Source organism: Sorghum bicolor, chromosome 2, assembly GCF_000003195.3.
Source record: "Sorghum bicolor cultivar BTx623 chromosome 2, Sorghum_bicolor_NCBIv3, whole genome shotgun sequence".
NCBI classification, from domain to species: Eukaryota; Viridiplantae; Streptophyta; class Magnoliopsida; order Poales; family Poaceae; genus Sorghum; species Sorghum bicolor.
The window spans coordinates 76175542-76194752 of NC_012871.2; the positions used below are offsets into that span (position 1 = coordinate 76175542).

General features: G+C 41.2%; 4 protein-coding genes and 1 long non-coding RNA gene across 6 annotated transcripts; 4 read left to right on the forward strand and 1 right to left on the reverse strand.

Annotated features, from left to right (window-relative positions):
* Positions 461–4139, forward strand: LOC8074436 (F-box/kelch-repeat protein SKIP6). Of its 2 annotated transcripts, XM_021452170.1 has the most exons (3): positions 461–1832; positions 2151–2705; positions 3744–4139. In XM_021452170.1, the coding sequence occupies exon 1, from the start codon at positions 630–632 to the stop codon at positions 1764–1766; it is 1137 nt and encodes a 378-aa protein (XP_021307845.1). In that variant the 5' UTR covers positions 461–629; the 3' UTR covers positions 1767–1832; positions 2151–2705; positions 3744–4139. The 2 variants fall into 2 exon arrangements, with proteins under 2 accessions (XP_021307845.1, XP_002461195.1); XM_002461150.2 differs by lacking the exon at positions 3744–4139 and having other exon boundaries at positions 2151–2920.
* Positions 4486–5917, forward strand: LOC110432200. The gene is made up of 3 exons (XM_021452171.1): positions 4486–4861; positions 5437–5598; positions 5680–5917. Exons 1-3 carry the CDS (start codon positions 4579–4581, stop codon positions 5769–5771), a joined length of 537 nt encoding a protein of 178 aa, XP_021307846.1. The 5' UTR covers positions 4486–4578; the 3' UTR covers positions 5772–5917.
* Positions 8368–9265, reverse strand: LOC110433153. Its single transcript, XR_002450550.1, has 2 exons — positions 8782–9265; positions 8368–8669 (listed from the first exon to the last, which is right to left on the reverse strand). It is a non-coding gene; the product is annotated as an uncharacterized LOC110433153 (long non-coding RNA).
* Positions 10365–13634, forward strand: LOC8078540. Its single transcript, XM_002461151.2, has 3 exons — positions 10365–10715; positions 10835–10925; positions 13264–13634. The coding sequence occupies exons 1-3, from the start codon at positions 10646–10648 to the stop codon at positions 13418–13420; spliced, it is 318 nt and encodes a 105-aa protein (XP_002461196.1). The 5' UTR covers positions 10365–10645; the 3' UTR covers positions 13421–13634.
* LOC8078541 (60S ribosomal protein L22-2) lies at positions 14280–15855 on the forward strand. Its single transcript, XM_002461152.2, has 2 exons — positions 14280–14614; positions 15456–15855. The coding sequence occupies exons 1-2, from the start codon at positions 14367–14369 to the stop codon at positions 15598–15600; spliced, it is 393 nt and encodes a 130-aa protein (XP_002461197.1). The 5' UTR covers positions 14280–14366; the 3' UTR covers positions 15601–15855.

Below are 19211 nucleotides of genomic sequence, written 5' to 3' on the forward strand. Positions count from 1 at the left end.
TTTTAGAATTTCAGATATCTTATTTGATCATCCGTCTTATTCTAAATTTTTACATAAATATTATATATTTTGTTAAGACCTATTTTATCATTAGAGATACTTTACTAATGATTTTTTTTATTTTATAATTTACATAAATTTTTTGAATAAGACAAACCGTCAAACACGATTTGTAAAAGTCAAAAACGTCAATTTTTTTTGGACGGAGATAGAAACGAATGTGCGTGCTGTGGCGAAATAAAAAAAATTCTAAGACCTTGTTTAGATCTGAATTTTTTTTGGATTTTGACACTGTAGTATTTTTATTTTTATTTAACAAACATTGTCCAATCATAGAATAGTTAGGCTTAAAAGATTCGTCTTGCGATTTACAGACAAACTGTGCAAGTTTTTGTTTTTATCTATATTTAATACTCCATATATGTGTCACAAGATTCAACGTGACAGGAAATTTTGAAAAAAATTTAGTTTTTAGAGTGAACTAAACAAGGCCTAAGCAAGGCCTTTTACAAGACCACGTTACATTCGGGTCCATCTTGCACAGTGGCCCACCCATTCGGGCGGTCAGGAGCGCACTACTTCCACACGCCTTTCCTCCTCTGCCGGCGAGTCACCACCGACGGCTAGCCATGTCCGCCTCCGCCGAGCCCACCTCTCCGCCTCAACCGACGGCGCAGGTCCGCGGGAGCCTCATCCCGGCGCTTCCAGACGACTTGGCCGTTCACTGCATCGCGCTCCTCCCGCGCGCTGCGCACCCATCCCTGGCCCTCGTCTCCCGCGCGTTCCACGCCCTCCTGTGCCGCCACCCGGAGCCCCTCCTCGCCGCGCGCCGCGCACTCCGCCGCTCCGAACCCCACGTCCTCCTCTCCCTCCGCCCACCCTCCTCCGCGTCCCCTCTCTTCTTCCTCCTGCTCCCGCACCCCGGGTGGCCCCCTCTCCCGCTCCCCTCCCCTCCAGTCCCCGTCTCGTCCTCCGCGTCCGCCGCCACCGACGGCACCCGGCTCTTCCTCGTCGGTGGATCCGTGTCCGCAGTCCCCGCTGCGTCCGTGCAGATACTGGATCCCCGGGCCAGATCCTGGTCCGTCGGCCCGCGCCTGTCCTCTACGCGGGAGTTCGCCGCGGCCGTCGCGCACTCCGGGGCGCTGTTCGTCGCCGGCGGCTGCGTCCCCTCGTCCCCCTTCTGGGCGGAGGCTCTCGACCTCTCCACCCCGAACGCGAAGTGGAGACCTGTCGCCAGCCCGGCCCACCTCCGCGAGAAGTGGATGCACGGCTGCGCGTCACTCGCCGGGAAGGTCCTTGCGGTGGCGGACCGTGGTGGGTTGGCATACGATCCTGCGGCGCCACCTGCGGAGGCGTGGGCGCCGGTGTCGCCGGTGCTTGACATGGGATGGAAGGGCCGAGCTGCGGTGGTTGAAGGAATCCTCTACTCTTACGATTACCTGGGGCAGGTCAAGGGCTATGATCCGGACACTGATTCGTGGAGCACGGTGGAGGGGTTGGAGAGGGAGCTACCGAAGTTCTTGTGCGGCGCCACCCTTGCCAATGTTGGAGGATTGCTCTACTTGGTTTGGGAAGGAAAGTGGAAAGGGAAAGGAAAAGGTAAGGGGGAAGTGAGGAGCATGGTGGTGATCGAATGGGCTAGCATTCAGATTACAAGGGTTGATGAGGGACGGCTAAGAGGAAAGCTGGTCTCTAGGGACACTGTTCTGTTCCCAGATGTGCCAAGAGGTTCAACGATCACACATTGCATTGCATTGGAGTTGTGATGCAGTAGTGCAGTTGCAGGGATATTGCCGTGGTGGTGTCACCTGTGATTAATGCTTCTACTAGAGGTATGAACTATTCATGTTTTTATATGGATCAGATTATAGGCTCACCAGGTGACCAGGTTGCTAAAGGATAAGTTGCTGTGTTAAATCTATATATTGGACTGATCATATTTATTGTTTAGAACTAATCTAGTACCATTATTCAGTTTGGGTTCTTGAATGGCTGGATCAGTCATTCATGAACGATTTGTCTTCCTCTGCTCTAGATCAGCATTGTTTATATTATTATTCTGTCCGCTTGTTTTATGCTGCAAGTAATGTTGAATCTTAACTTCTGTTGTTTTGTGAATTCACTAGTGTTCTTTTCTTTTACAAATTCAGGGATTTCATAAAGTTGATCCAGATAGAATGGAATGGGCCAATGAAGGTTCTGTTAAGGGCTAAAAACATCTTCTGAAGATCATCAAGAGAAAGAAGAAATCCTCTCAGGATGCACATAGTGATCTGCAGCCGGCCTCTGGCAAAACTGCACCTGGCACTGAGGCCTTGTTTAGTTTCCAAAAAATTTTGCAAAATTTTTCAGATTCCCCGTCACATCGAATCTTTAGACACATGCATGAAGTATTAAATATAGATAAAAATAAAAACTAATTCCACAGTTTGGTCGAAATTGACGAGACGAATCTTTTGAACGTAGTTAGGCCATGATTGGACAATATTTGTCAAATACAAACGAAAGAGCTACAGTGTCGATTTTGCAAAATATTTTGGAACTAAACAAGGCCTGAGAATACTGAGATAGGAAAATATGGAGGCCTTGAAGAAGAGGTTGAGAGTTGGGACACTTAAGAGGGACAAGGCCCTTTTAATGCAGGACTGTCAGATGGAATCACAACAGAACTGGAAAAGTCCTCAATGTGGACCGTACTAATTGACGTATGCTTACCTCATCCAGTTCTCTTTTTTACACAGCATACATATGTAATTTTATTTTGTTGTTGAATTTCTGTGCCTAGTTGCCTGTCTCTGAAGGCAAAGGGAAAACTATGCATCTGATGTCCACTAATACTGATCAGGTTGATGTCAGTCATACTAGGAATTTGCAAAAAACTGAAGACTTTCTGGATCATATTTCTGTTATTGTTTGGTCATTTGCCAGTGTGTGTGGGTTTTCATTCCATTTATTTTGGTAAGCAGATAAATGATGCTATTTGCTAAACCAAAGCATTGAGCAGTCACAGTTCCTTCCACAGCTAGGCCTATAGTTCAGGATTAGCTTCATCAGACACAAAACAGTAGGAAAGGAGCATGTTCTGTTTTGGTTTACCATATATACATTTATATGCTTATTATACTCCGTCCGTTTTAAAGTGTAAGGCACTGTTTTGGCATTTATCTTTGTCAGGAACATATTCCTTTCTTTGACACTGAGTAAATAAGCTCACCTTATTGTATAAAAACTGAAAAAAGGATAAGTGATTGAGCATTTCTTGCCAGTGGAGCATCTCCCCAAACCCACTTGCTATCCTTTATTTTTTAGCAAAACTAAAGAAACCACCCCTCCAACAGTTTGGCAAATGACTTGCTAAAATTTGACAACTTGTCATTTCCTACCTCCACCCGCACATATATGTGCGTTGATCTCAACTTGCCATCCGGTTTGATATCTCGCAAAAGCTAGGCCAGCAGGCGCAAGTGATACAATCTTTTTTTACTTGCCATATGTTTTAGCCACTTACCAAATCATAAGATTTGCCAAGTAATTTTTGGCAAACTGCTGGAGTACGTATAAAATATGCGAACTGCCTTAAAAGTAATGCAATTAGTTGAAGCATAAAGTACCAAGTTATTTGTATTCATTTTATTCACTCTCTCTTTTTTTTCTCTTTATCCTTCATTGCCCTCTTTATCATCTGTTGCAACTTGCAACAAGCAATGTGGTTCCTGTTACTGATGTGGTTTCAGTTTCTGCAGATTTGTGACGAACGGAATCCTGAGACTGGCCAGGTTAGCCACCATTGGGAACCTGAAGACCATCGGGATTGCTCGGAATCCAGTATATTGATTAATACTAAAAAAAAAATACAGTAACACATGTTGGCTATACAGGATTTTGCTTTCCTTGTTAGCTCGTTTAAGGCAATAGGACAGTTTTTTTTTCTGTCCCAGGTCTCGTTGTCCTAGTCTCCTAGCACACCCCATAACACAAGGTAACATTGACCATGTTGTGTATTTGTGAGAGGGAAAGAAAAACAGCTTTACCCATAAAACTTTTCTAGGAATAAGTGTGTGGCCAAAAAAAAACTCACTGTACCAAAACAGGCTCTCTCTTGTAAGTCTTTTTGAACAATAACACGGTCTTAGAAAGCATAACTTTGACCCTTATTTCTATAATGAAAATTGATATGTCTATTTTTATGAAAGCATTTTTTTAAGACAAAGCTAATCATATGGTTTTTATATTTTCAACTCAACAACTTAAAAGTTATTCATGATTTATATTCTCAAAGTTTGACTCAAATCTTATCCAAATAACTTCCTTTACCAACCTGATGAAGAGAGTATTATCAATGCATGAAAGACCTTTATTACCTCTCCTACCTTATCACCTTCACCTCCCAAACGCATGCACAATCTATACTATAATTGACCACTTCAAATTAATTTAGATCCACCAACAAAAACGTCCCCCACTGAGTAGTCTAATCATTGTGTACCTCTAAAATTACACACAGAAATTTTTTCTCTATCAAAATCAAGAGCTCATAAAAGAACTACGTCAGATCTAAATGACGAGAGACGAAGTTTGATGCGAGACTTCTCACCCCTCACACCTTGCCCCCACCCCCTCCCAAGCCCTCCCCTTCTTGCGGATCAGCGCCGCAGTTCGGCTGCTCTCCGTCCTCGCCTCGCACGCGGCATCAGCGCAGGCTTCTTCTTGCGGATCAGAATAATCAAATCGAAGAAAAGAAAAAACTCGGCTGCTCTCCGTCCTCATGTCGCACGCGACATCAGCGCAGGCCAAGAAGGCAATGACCGGATCCTTCGTCGTCAATCCGTGAAGGGGCATCAACGCAGTTGTAGCCTTGCAGGTTAGATTCATACGTACTTGTAGTTGCAGGTTAGATTGATCTTCTTTGCTTGTTACTTGTGTATATATGTACTTGCAGTTGCAGATTAGATTCATCTTCTTATTTTAATTTAAATAAACTCGTTACTAGTGTATCTACGTGTTCTACTTTGCACTTGCAGGTTTAGGTTGATCTTCTTATTTTATTCTAAATTCTAAATAAGCTTGTTACTTGTGTATATACATACTTTTATTTATTTCATTAGAGTGATTTGTTTTTATTTCAGTTTGTCAGTTCATTCAATGGATCAATAATTAGCATTAGCAACTGGCGAGTGGCACCAGACGCGATTTCTTGCACACTGAAAATAAAAAATTATCAACTACTTACGATTGTCTTCTTGCACACTAAAAATAAAAAATTATCAGCAGCCTTTCCTTGATACAGTGACTCCATGTCTACGCCGAAACATACACGTGATGCACTAAGTGATATCACCAACACCGCATGTATGATTTCGCACTGTTTAAATAATATATAACGCTTCTGGGTGTCTTATTGATTTCGTATACATGTTCAAACTGCGCAATATATAGATGAGGCCCGGCGGATGAGGGAAGAAAGGAACCACCAGCAATGGATTCGTTTAGCTGAGATGTCCTACGAACAAATGGAGGAGGTCAGGAGGAAACAACGTGAGTACCAACAGTATCGAGAAAGGAAGAAGGCAATGTCCCAAAGCAGTAGCGCTGACCTCGGTATAATTCAAAAACTTTTTAGTATAGTCACCCTTTTATATAGTCAATCCAACTTTTGTATGGCTGACCAAAAATAAACAGGCACTAATCACTCCGAGATGGACCAGAACTCGCCATTTTTATTGGGCAATGAAAATACCTGGCCAAATGGTAATTATCAGACACATAACTAAAACTTTTTAGTATATTAATCAGCAGCCTTTTATATAGTCAATCCAACTTTTGTACGGATGACCAAAAGATACTAATCACTCCGATCGAGATGGACCAGAACTCGCCATTTTTATTGGGCAATGAAAATATCCAGCAAAGTGGTAAATATCAGATACGTAACTTTATTTTTATTTATTTCAAACAAAAATATAGATTTTAATCTCTATCTATGTATGACTTACCGCACAAACGAGACCCTGCATATATTTCTACTCATATATACATACTTTTTTATAGTTTTTCAATTTCTCTTTCTTAACCTTGTTGTTTCGGTCATACCAATTAAAAGGAATGGAAAGACTAATAAAACATGCATCGTACAGAACTGGACCAAAATAAATAGGTAAATGGCTTCGAAGTGACATCTTAGGAAATAACACATAAGATCACCAACCAAATGCAAACGGATGGGTAAAACATCCTCCCATCTCGTGTATATGCCATTGCCTAAAGACCAAAAGTATATGTATCACTCATATTTTATTTTTCGGAATCTGCACGGTGTTAGTTGTGGTTTATGGATAATTAACTATATAGAGTACTGGACCGGAACTGGGAACTGTTTTATCTGACCATGTCACCTAGGTAATTCCATAGTAAATTATTTCTAAAGAAAATTTTTTAACTCGTTAGTATAACAAGATTTGCTTATATTTCCATGAAGATATAAGTAACTTTAGGTTCAAGCTACCTGTGATTTTATATAACTCCCCGTTAAATGAAGCAAGAGGATTACTAGATAATGGGCAACAAAATGAGACTCCCCAAAAAATGGATGATGATGCCACAATGTTAGATGATCTGGATATTTTAATGTCGGGTTCAATAGAGTGCACATGTACAATAAAGTGGAGCAACAGAAAAGACCTATTGTCGGCGATTTACCTAAACATCCAATTGATCTCGAATGTTGAATCTTTAGAGTAAGTCATTCTAATGTAAATTGTTTTATTATAGTATATATATTTTCATTGCCCGTTCTAGAATGAATTTGTTTCCTGTTCTTGTTTTTAGCAAAGTGTGGGTCCAAAGTACACGAACGTACCCAATTTCTTTAACTTCTACAAAAATTAGAAATATTTTAGATGAGAATATAGAGATGGACCATGTTTGCTTTAATATGTCTATTTGGATGGCTGTGTGGAACCAAGCCATCATGTTGAACAAAAAATGTACCACTTAATGGACCTTAAGTTCATATTTATGACTCTTACATTGTATAATTCATCAAATAGTTACTGTATCTTGACGAAACAAAATTACCACTTTATGGACCTCAAATTTGCAAATTCATCAAGAAATAACTCAGTTTGGACGAGATCCACGATTATGGATCCACTTCTCGATGTTGTATGTTCCAGGGGTTATGATCAAAGCATGACATATATACCTACGTTCTGCAATATTATTGCTAAAAGGTTCAAACTCACCATGGGAAAGATAAATTATAAGTGGAATGACAATATTTATTACTAGAAGCGAGAATACCCTAGATGTGTAACAAAGGTTCCGGAATTTAATTATTGGTAATCTTAATTATTGATAATCGCTTATATTATGTTTCGTCTTTGTTATCACAAAAATAGTTATTTGATTTATGTATAATAAATAAACAAATGTTCTTCTCTAGAAATTTACGAGGCTTTCTTGTATACCATTTCATGAAGTTGTGGGACGGCAAAACATTGTCACCAATCAACACAGTAAGCATACATATATTCTCTACCTATATTCCATACACTACATGATAGGGAATTAATAAACTATAATTATCTACCATGCACAACTATCAAGTTCACTAAGGATTGAATTCTTGGCCGACATTTTAACAAGCCGAGCAAACGAATGTTTCAACAGCCTCCCTAAAGATCTCCAATACATGATTAAGGAGTTAGGCAAAATGTAACTTACATGGTTCATACCAGAAATAACTTTATTATGCCTTATTATATGCAGAAGTGTTCCCGAAATGTATACATGCTCAGATACAATTATGTGTAAAAGTTAAACTATGAAAGAATATTGGTTGTTTTTAAAAACATCTTCAAGATTAAGCCGTAGCGTTAGCACGGGCATTATACTAGTGATTAGTAGGTAGTGGCATGCATGGCCATTTTCTCCACTCAAGCATATCACGCATGCAGATGCATAATTGCATGAGTTGTTTTCGATAATAACCATATCACTTCAATTTTTATGTATGTACACATGTTTTTTTTTGTTTCTACTCTTTTGTCCATGACATGGACACATAGCCATTTTTTGGTATCAACTTCACCTTTTTAGCACAGTTCCTTTCTGTTGTAACCTTTACTGAGCATTTAAAATTGTGCAACTATTCATCCATTTGGTATATCTTTTCTAGAATTAATCCATTCTCTACTCACTCTCCACCCAAGCCCATCCCTACCTTGATATTATGTGATCGAGTCCATTAATTATCCTAATACATACAATACAATTATGCGCCTGCAGCAACACGAGACGTACCACCTAGTATTACATAAAAATTGACGACCTAGCAAGAGCTAGACACACTCAGGGTTTGTTTGAATATATGAATGGAATACTAAATATATACTATTTACGAATCTAAAAATACAGTTAGAGAATAATTTACGAGACAAATCTTTTGAGCCTAATTAGTCTATGATTGGACACTATTTGCCAAATAAAACAAAAATGTTACATTACCTATCAAACTTTAACAACCTTAACCAAATACCCCTTAGCTTAAGTGCGACGAACAGGTTATCCATCCCACGAGCCCTAGTCTCAATTCAGAATTCCTCTCCGGCTCGAATCAACGACATGAGTTGTTGCCTGTAGAGGTCACCTCCCTAAAAACCCTATCATTTCTATCTCCAGGCAATTAGGGCAAAAAGAACATATGAAACCCCTTGCTGATATTCACCATTTCATACGGTCACACAAGAGAAAATTATGATAAGTGTTGTATTGCCACCATACCTCTTGTGTGTATGTGAGTTCTTCGTCGCAAAGGAAGTTGGCATTGGACAGTTATTCGAGGCATCGTCAAATTATTAGAGGAAGTATGGAGACACCAATCCAAAACCTAGGCTCAAACATAAGACAAGAAGTCACTTTTTATCCTTAGACTGACTCCAACAATTGAAACCCACACTAGAGACCCATTACACAATAAAGGTCACGTACAGTAAATAGACCAAACCCCAAAACTTCTCCAACAGAGGACCGAGACCCAAACCAAAGCAAGGTCCAAGCATTTGTCAAAAAAAGAAAGAAACACGCTCCAAGCCGAGCGCCACCGCACGCCTCCAGGCCGTGCCGCCCCCGCACACCTCCTGGCCGAGTGCCACGCCACCGTCGCGCCTCCAGGCCAAGCGCCGCCGCGCACCTCGCGCGCTTCCTTGTCTCCATCACGACTCCAAGCAACTGCGGCCGCGCCGCTCTAATCAGAGGTGGAGAAGGGGGAAGGGTGGGTGGAGGCGGAGGTGGCGGAAGCGAAGGAGCGCGCCGTCGTCGTGCTCACACGAGCCATGAAAACATTTGCGTCCTCATCTAGAGAGGAGACATTTTTAGGTTTCATCTCGACAGGTAGGCAAAATAGATCATGTTAGGTCATGTGATTGGGTCATCTGTTGAGCTATTTTTAGTACGTAAAAACACTATGTAAGACATATTTTGGGTATATGTTACATTATTGGAGAACCATTCGCTCCTGGTCACATTGTCCCCCGTGCGAAAGTAGCAGTTTTTGTCTCTAAGGCGTGTTTGGCTTGTATCCAAAACTCATCAAGCCTAAAGTTCGATGCATTGAGTCGCTTAGGCTCCTGCTTCATTCACGTCCACGCTTTTGGCATGCCGCAACTACCTAGGCCTCTCGTTAATGCTTTGCATGTGCTTTTCGTGCCTAACTTGTGACGAGCAAATCTAGTGCCAGACTTGTAGCGTGACCGTAGCTGCGGCTCGGCAAATTGAGGTAATAAACCAAACAGATCATTATGTTTTGTCAAGAAAAAAAAAAATAGATCATTATGTTCTTGTGCTCCTTCTCACCTATAAAACGACAATGTTACGTATGTCCTCACTCTCCCGTCCATTGGATTCGCTTTGAGAAGTGTGCAAACACACATCGCAAAGCAGTTTCGTATTGAGATATGTGTTTGCAAAACGAATCCAAAAATAAACTTACCCTATGAAAATGTACTACAAGTACTGTAGAGAAAAGCTCTCCGGAGCTGGAGGTACGGATCTACCCGGTGCCCACCCACCAGCGCAAAACCGCCAGCGCTGCTTCGCTGCCGCCGCAGTTTGGACCACAGTTTTTCGCGTGCCGCGTCCTTTTTTTTTTTTTTTCCTGCATGTGAGTGAGTAGCCAAGCCGCCTGGTGGAGATTGCGTTACGGCCTTTGATCTTCTGCGCGCCGCAACTATGTGGTCGTAGCTGTTCCACCGCTGTGGTGGTGGTGGTGGCACTTGGCAGTGGCACACAGGAAACTCAAACCGAAGCCGCACGCTGTTTCCTTCGTTTTCCGGATCCAGGCCACGCCCGCCAATTAGCCTCCGGGCCCGCGCCCCCACCACACCGACCGCGGCTGCTGCGTGCCGCGTGGGCGTGTCCGCTTTCACGACCACGACGAGCTCGCCGCCGCGGCGTGACCCAGCGTAGTACGGCTCTCATCCGCCCACCCAGACCGCTCGCTATTTCCTTTCCCCCCTACTCCTCCTCTTCCTTCCCCCGTCGCGGAGGAAGACAAAGACACGCGTGGAGAAGCAAAGGCTCGGGGCTAGATTTGGGAGGTTCAGGAGGACTCACTCAGGAGGGAAGCTTTTTCCGGTCGGCCGGCGACATGGCGGAGGAGAAGAGCGCTCTGCAGTCGGCGAGGGAGTGGGTCGTGGAGCACAAGCTCCGGGCCGTCGGTACTACTACGTCGTCCTTCCACATCCTCTTCTCCTTCCCCCACTTCCCTCTCTTCTACGCCGACGTGCACGTTCTCGCGGTGGATTTGATGGCTCTGTTGGTTCGCTTGCGCTTGCAGGGACGCTGTGGCTCAGCGGGATCGTCGGCTCCATCGCCTACAACTGGTCCAGGCCGGGCATGAAGACCAGCGTCAAGCTCATCCACGCCAGGTACCTTTGCTCTTCTCCTCACCACCTGCACTTGCCTTCTCTGTCTGCTACAGTACTGCAAGCTGTTCGTTAGTTCGCTGGGGATGGGGGAGCGTACTGGAGCCTGCCTGAATTACACAGCCGTCTGCTGATTAGTTTGTAGCCAGATTGACATATATTCAGGCTAACATCGATTTGGATTGGTTCAAACATGTTCTCATGTTATATATGTTGGTGGATGGCCTAATTTCCTTAATGAAAAGAACATTCGATATTCCGATTATTGTTTAGGTTTGGGCCAGGTAAAATGTAGCTGCGAAAAACATCGATTGGTTCGATATCTGTAGCTGAACACCTCGCCTCCTTGATCCAAAAGGACAAAGGTCACCCTAATAATGATGCGGTGGTTCCTCTTGCCCTAGCCCTACTATATCATACTTGCTCTACTACTTGGTTTGTTTGCATCTCATAAAACTGTCTCGTTAGTCGTTACTGTGATACTACATGTGCTACACATTTGGTATATTCCAACCACCTTTGATTTGTACTCAGATGCCCTACCAAGCATCCCAGCAAGTGAATGCGGTGTTTAAATCACATTAGGCCACGCATCTTGCGTCAATTAACGGACCGTTTGGCTGATCCAAACGTTTCGATTCTATCCAGAAACGCCAGAATCTCCAGAAACAGCTGAAATGATTCTCACTTTTTTTTTGCCTATGCACGTGAAACGATCGGGGAGTGTTTTTGCCCGATTCTGCTTCTTGCTTCTCCTGCGCACTAGCAATCGTATTTTTTTTAGTTTATCCATTTTAAGTGCAACAAGCCGAAATGGATTGTATTTAAGTTGTTCTTTATCCACACAAAGTTCTGCACCGTTCGCTTGAGCTAAAGCGGCAGCTGCTGCGGTGGCTCCAGATGCAAGCCACGCAGTGAAACAATGTGCAGTGGCTGCTGCAGCTGTTAGTTTTGAAGCATATTTGCATTTATATGATTTTTTATTAAAAACTTTTTTTTCTGAACCAAATCCAGCGTACTAACCAAATGATTCTACGAATTGATTCTTATTCACCATTTGAAACGTTTCCTGATAGATTCAAAATATTCGTCTGAGAATCTAGATTCCTACCAAATGCCCTAAGTTGGTTCATATGCAAACTACTACATACCAAGCATATCCATTAAGTTGGTAGTTGTATGATTTTTGACTTCGATAAAAGAGGTAGAGAATTACACTGTCCTGCTTTTATCTGGTATGCATTTGAGGGCATTGGCAAGGAACTAGTAGATCAGAAGGCCAGCAGGGTGTCGAAACAACTTTCCTGATTGTGCTGCTATCCATGTCCAATTTATCTGCTATTACTTCAGAATGTAGGAACTTTCCAAAACAAATAGGAGTATGTGTAGTCTTAGTATTTCTTGGAGCAAACTCTGGGGGAATAATTGCTCTTTGCATTTCTGATATTTGACGGTTCATGAATACTTCTTCCCCTGTGTATGCCATTCTAAACTTTGCCAGAATGATGCCTCTCTAAACATGTACTTAACATTGTAGGATTGTGGATGTGATGGTATAGAATTCATATGTGTTTTCTCGGTTGAATCAACCAAGCAGGTGGTACAACATGTGTTGAATAAACTTTGTGCCTCTCTGCTTCAAGAAACTGTAGCTTCTCAGAAATCAACAGTTAATGATAGCAGATTGTGTTGCACAGAAAGCTTTGCTCTTTTCCATCATTGAGGATTAACTGGTATCAGCATTAGGCATAGATAATCAGTGGAGAATGCAGAACAAGGCCGGTGGAGGGTGGTACAGGCTAGTTAGATTTTGGATACATATTCACTGAACCTATTCTAGTGGCTATTTTTAGGGGTTTCCATGAATAATGCCATGGATATGTTAACCTTTTGGATATTTCCCCACTGGTTATTCACTGAACCGATAAATTGCTTACTATTTCAGTTGCATTTAAATAAATTACCTTAATTGCATTAGGAAGTATCAATTTTTTAATCTTTTGGATATTTCCCCACCCACTAATGTAACTGATCTAGACCAGCTTGACATATTATTGCCGTCAACTGGTGATGTGCACTGCTCTTATGCTAGCAAATTTTTAAATAAAAACTAGTAGCATTTACCATAGATGTCCACTCTTATATGCACTAATCATGGCCGTCTTTGCTCATTTGTGCACAGTATAATAGTTCATGTACAGAAAGTTGAAACGAGAATCCCCTACTTTGGGCTTGAATTTATTCTGACGAATGAAATTGATGTATGCATTTACTGAAAGCTAAAGAATTTCTAGGCGATTGAATGAATATAAGGCAACCTAAACCTCAATTTCTTTGACAGGCTGCATGCTCAGGCTCTCACACTGGCTGCCTTGGCTGGGTCTGGGCTGGTGGAGTACTACGATCACCAACAAGGGTCAGGATCCAAAGTCCACCAATACGCAAAGCAGTTCCTATCATCTGATGCTGATAGCAGTAGCAGCCCACAAAAAGAGTAGCAGCCTTACGAAGTACCATCTGTGGAGTGGGTCAGTGGGTGTTATTCTCTGATCAAATAATTTTGCCTATGGCATTCTGTGGCAACTTAGGCGGAGCTTCGCCTGATTTTCTATGTAATGTAAGCTGCTGAAACCTGAATTACCGTGTATGAAGATGGTACCATGCATATGTTTTCCTGAATGTCTTGAAATGAAATAAATGGTTTTTTTTTTATCGGCTGCTAGGTATGCATCATGAGCCGTCACGCCGATTTAGGCCTTCTTTACTTCCCCAAAAAAATTGTAAAATATTCAAGATTTTTTGTCACAATGAATCTTGCGGCACATGCATTGAGTATTAAATATAGATTAAAAAATAACTAATTATATAGTTCGTATGTAATTTGTGAGACGGATTTTTTGAGTCTAATTAGTTCATGATTGTATAATAAATGTTAAATACAAACTAAAGTGATACGGTAGTATTTTGAAAAAAAAATCAGGAAGTAAACAAGGCCTTAACTAACAGCTGAGTTCAACAGATGCTCTCCGTTTAGCTATTGTTTAGTATGATTCTTTTGACCGTCAAGAGTAAACAACTTTCATAAAACCAAACATAGCAGAAATCCCGAAAGAAGAATGTTATTCGAGTGGGCCATTTCAACCGAGCACAAAAGAACGCAACTAGAAAGCCCAACCAAATACTCCGCTCCAAAACTACGAGTGATCCATTCTCTACTGGGCCCGAGCGAATCGTCATCAGAACGCAACGGCCCAAAACTAGCCCAACCAAATCACTCCGCTCCAACAAACCGGCCCGCCAACTGGCGGGCGCTCGAATGGCAGCCCACGTACCCTATATATATCTTGCCAGCCGCATCCTCGCTCCCTCTCGTCCCGGAAAACCCTAGCCGCCACACCCCACGACCCACTCGAGCACCGAGCCGAGGGAAGGAGGGAACGGGCGATGGCGCGCGGCGTGGTGGCGGCGAAGGGCGGCGCGGCCGCGGGCAAGAAGAAGGGGTCGGTCGCCTTCACGATCGACTGCACCAAGCCCGTGGAGGACAAGATCATGGAGATCGCCTCGCTCGAGAAGTTCCTCCAGGAGCGCATCAAGGTCGCCGGAGGCAAGGCCGGCAGCCTCGGCGACTCCGTCACCATCTCCCGCGAGAAGACCAAGGTCACCGTCACCTCTGACGGGCCCTTCTCCAAGAGGTATACCACCCTGAACTGCTTCACTGTGCTTGCGTATTGTTACTGTCTACCCCTAAAGGTCGTCAATATACTTGTGTAGATCTGTGTAGGTTCATGATATTGCTAGGTTGTAGAAACTTGGGTTGGCCTATTTTCCAATTCATTGATTTTCGTGGTGAGTAGTAATTTCGCATATTACTAATTAGCAGTAAGCTTCTGTACATATAGTTCTGTCAATCAATGCGGACGCCCAAAGGTTTGGTGTAGCAGCATATCTTAATCCTGTGTGATTGCAAATGGAAATGGTTGTTCTTTTGCTAAGTTCAGCATATATTTGTGGTTCTTTTATACACTTGTTGATTGAAAACTGCTATTCAAATTTTTTGGGTTACTCCCTCATTCTAAAAAAGAGTGCAATTCTCACTTCCTAAGAAGTCAATCAATTTCAAGTTGGGCGAAGTTTATAAAAATGACATCAATTTTTATGTCTCCAAATAGGTTTTGTATGAAAATACATTCCATAATCCATCTGTCAATACTTATTTGGTTTCATAGATGTTAATGTATTTTTATAGATTTGGTCAAACTTGAAATTGATTCACTTCTTGTGAAGTGACAGTTGCACTCTTTTGGGACTGAGGGATTAGCAGATGTTTGATACCATTATATGACAATTGACACCATTATTTAGCTAGAATGATCGAGACATTATGGTTAGCAAATGTATGAACTTGTATCTTTTTCTGTTACACCCTTTGACTGAAGCATACACATGATGGAACAATAAAAAGTTAATTGCTCTTTATTCTCATACTTAATTTGCTCAGTTTAATCTGATTGTATCATTATCTGTTGTCACCAGGTACCTGAAGTACTTGACCAAGAAGTACTTGAAGAAGCACAACGTACGGGATTGGCTACGCGTGATTGCAGCCAACAAGGACCACAGTGTCTATGAGCTCCGGTACTTCAACATCGCCGAGAATGAGGGCGAGGAGGAAGATTAGAGTGCATCACACTTATATCTTAGTTTTGAACTCATTGAATTTTGATACTTGTACCCGTAGTTCTGCAACTGTCCTTATGTTATGCGGTGGTGAATTTTGGATGGTTAATTTGAAGAATCCTTACATTTGGCTGCCTCAACATCAGAGTGCCCTAGTCTCTGTACAAGTTATGTGTGAACAGCGAAATGTAATGTGCAGGATTTCTTGCATTTCTTAATATTTTTATACTCTGGTTGGTGCCAAAGGTTATTTTCATTGCTGCTGGTTTGAAACTTTTGACAGTACATGAATTCTAAAGGCCCTTATATCTGTAGGCCCATATAGCCTCTCCACCTGCGGAGTGATTGTCTTTAGAGACTCCTAAGGTTAGTAACATGGTGTCAAAGCCATGGATTATAGTTATGATTAGACTAGTCTGATTCACCCATGATCCCCCCGCTTTTCTCCTGGGATCCTTTGCTTCGTGTGTCCATGCTGAGCAAGCAGGCTAATCTTAATGGGGTTTCAATAGAGAAGTTTTATGTACATTAAATATGCAGGATGTGACACTGTATTAATGAAGAGAGATGATGATAAGGCTAGTCTCGATGCATGTTTCATGAGAGTGTCATGTATATTAAATAGAGTGCCATATAAGCAAAATTGCTGACTTGGCAGAGTCATTAAATAAAGGAGTTTTATCAGATAAGAGAGGAGTTTTATCCCCATGAAACTCATATGACTCGGTTATAGTCTTGATAACTGTGCCATGAAACTATGCATTGAGACAGGTCATGAAACTATGCATTGAGACTGACCTTAAGAGTTTTATGAGAGTAGAGAGAGTTTCATAGGGATGAAATTCTTTTATACAATTTCTAAAATATGGATATCATGATGGCTAAGACTATACGTGTGGACTGTGGTTCTTGCTTTGAAGGCTCCTTTGCTCTAGAGATCTAAGGATTGTTGTGTAAAAACGAAGCAAACACATCTATAAGATTCTGAATGGAGCAACTCTACTTAAGCATATCTCAACAAGGTGGTTGATCCACGGACGGTTTTATCAAATTGATTCTGTATAACCTGAAGACACAAAGTACATGCTATTGTAAATTGTACTAGTAATTTTATCGTACATATTAGAAGGTATGCGATTTGCGCTCAAAAGTCAGTTGTGTGAATATGAATATAGTCATGTAAATTACTGCTGTTGCGTGATTGATAGATATTATAATGTTATTGTTAATACCACTTCAAAATTAATAGCATCCAAGTACATACAAAACTTGATGCAACACAGATGCTCTAGCCTCTAGGATGCATACGTTAAAAGTACTATCTCCATACCCATAAAGTAAGTCGTTTTGAACAAAGTTTAAGTCAAACATTGAAAATATAAACCATAAATAACTTTTAAGATGTTGAATTTGAAAATGTAAAAACCCTATGAATAGATTTGTTTTGAAAAATACTTTCATAAAAGTATACATATACCACTTTTTGATAAATATTTTTATAAAAACAAAAAGTCAAAGTTAGGCTTTGGAGACCGTGTCGTTGTCCTAAACGACTTTTCTTTATGGATATAGAGGGAGTAAGTTATATCTGTGAAGCATTTGCCGTGTACCTGTGAAGCGAATTATGAGAATTAACACAGAATTAATGCTTTACATACCATGATACTATTGGTGGCACAGAGAGCTTGGTCCTTCTGCCTTCGCTTCCGATGCGCAGAATTTTATTTTACATGCTTGCCATTGTAGTGTAAATGAATCCAATAGTCATAGGTGCACCTTGGTGCAACAACCCTCTGTATTGTGTTTTAAGCTGGATGCAGTAAGCCTATCTATAATCCGTAGTCTCATATTTTGACTACCAAGGGTCCAAGGCCTAAGCATCATCACCAGGTACCAATCAAATCCATAGTAGTTTGATGGCCTAGAGAATTTGATGGCCTGCAAAATCTTTTACACGGCTCTTCAAGGTGAAAAAACAAGATCTCCATCCAAGTAATACTCGTAACTCTTAGGAAAACAAAATAAAAGGAGTCACCTGAAGTCTGCAGAGGCTAACCCTAAGAGGGTGTTTGGTTTACTCCTAAACTTTACCGCCCGTCATATCGAATGTTTGGACACATGCATAAAGTACTAAATATAGACTATCTATGAACCTAAAAACACAACTAGAGAGTAATTTGCGAGACGAATCTTTTACGCCTAATTAGTCTATGATTGGACAATAATTTTTAAATAAGACGAAAATGCTATAGTAATTGTCAGACTTTACCAACCTCAACCAAATACTTGAGGGTTCTATTCTACATCAACCAAATATTTATTTCTTATTAAAGATATGAACTTATAAATGAGTAGAGATACGACGACCTAACATTCTAGACAGTGGTTCCACTACCATAAGAGGTTGCTTATCTGGATGGACATCCTCCCAAGATGTAGCACCATTTTTGGTTGTTGTTTCACCTGTTGAGCATACCAGATAATCGTCCTGTAATCCTGTTCTTTGTCTGGCTCAGAGGGTGGTTCCTCGGTAGTCATTTTTGTTGAGTAGCCAATCTCCCTTATAATCTCAGCTTTGTTATTTTTCTCACTAACTTCGTCCAATTGCTTGCTTGAGAGAGGCTCCTCTATCATCTGTATAGCTTTGATTGAGCCACATTGATTTTTTTGAAGCACGAGCCAGATAAAAATTGCGGAAATGATTGCTCCCTTCTTGGCCGAACCCTCTGTGTGCCAAGAATCCTCCCAGTCACATCAACATGGGCTTAGGCCTTGGCCTTGTTTAGTTCCAAAATATTTTGCAAAATCGACACTGTAGCTTTTTTATTTGTATTTGACAAATATTGTCCAATCATAGACTAACTAGGCTCAAAAGATTCGTCTCGTCAATTTCGACCAAACTGTGCAATTAGTTTTTATTTTTGTCTATATTTAATACTTCATGCATGTGTCTAAAGATTCGATGTGACGGAGAATCTAAAAAATTTTGCAAATTTTTTTGGGAACTAAACAAGGCCAAGGTTTAGATACACCCAAAAACCTAAAACTTTAAAGATTCTCTGTCACATCAAATCTTGTGGTACATGCATGAAGTATTAAATATAGATAAAAAGAATAACTAATTGCACAGTTTACCTGTAAATTACGAGACGAATCTTTTAATCCTAGTTACTTCATAATTAGACAATGTTTGTCAAATAAAAACGAAAATGCTATAGTGTCAAAATCTTGTTTAGATACACCCAAAAACCCAAAACTTTACAAGATTCCCCATCACATCGAATCTTGAGGCACATGCATGGAACATTAAATATAGATAAAAAAAGATAACTAATTGCACAGTTTATCTGTAAATCACGAGACGAATCTCCATGATTGAATAATGTTTGTCAAATAAAAACGAAAGTGCTACAGTGTCAAAATCTAAAAAGTTTTTAGATCTAACAAGGCCTTAGTGTTCTCTTCACATCAACTGGTAGCGCAGCTTCTTCTATCCTTGCTTGCAGACAGTGCCTAGTACTCCAAGCTATATAGGTTGCAGACGACACTTGGAGCAACCTGGAGAAAACATGTCATCCAAACTATTTGGGTGTTCCAATGTTCTAGGCTCTT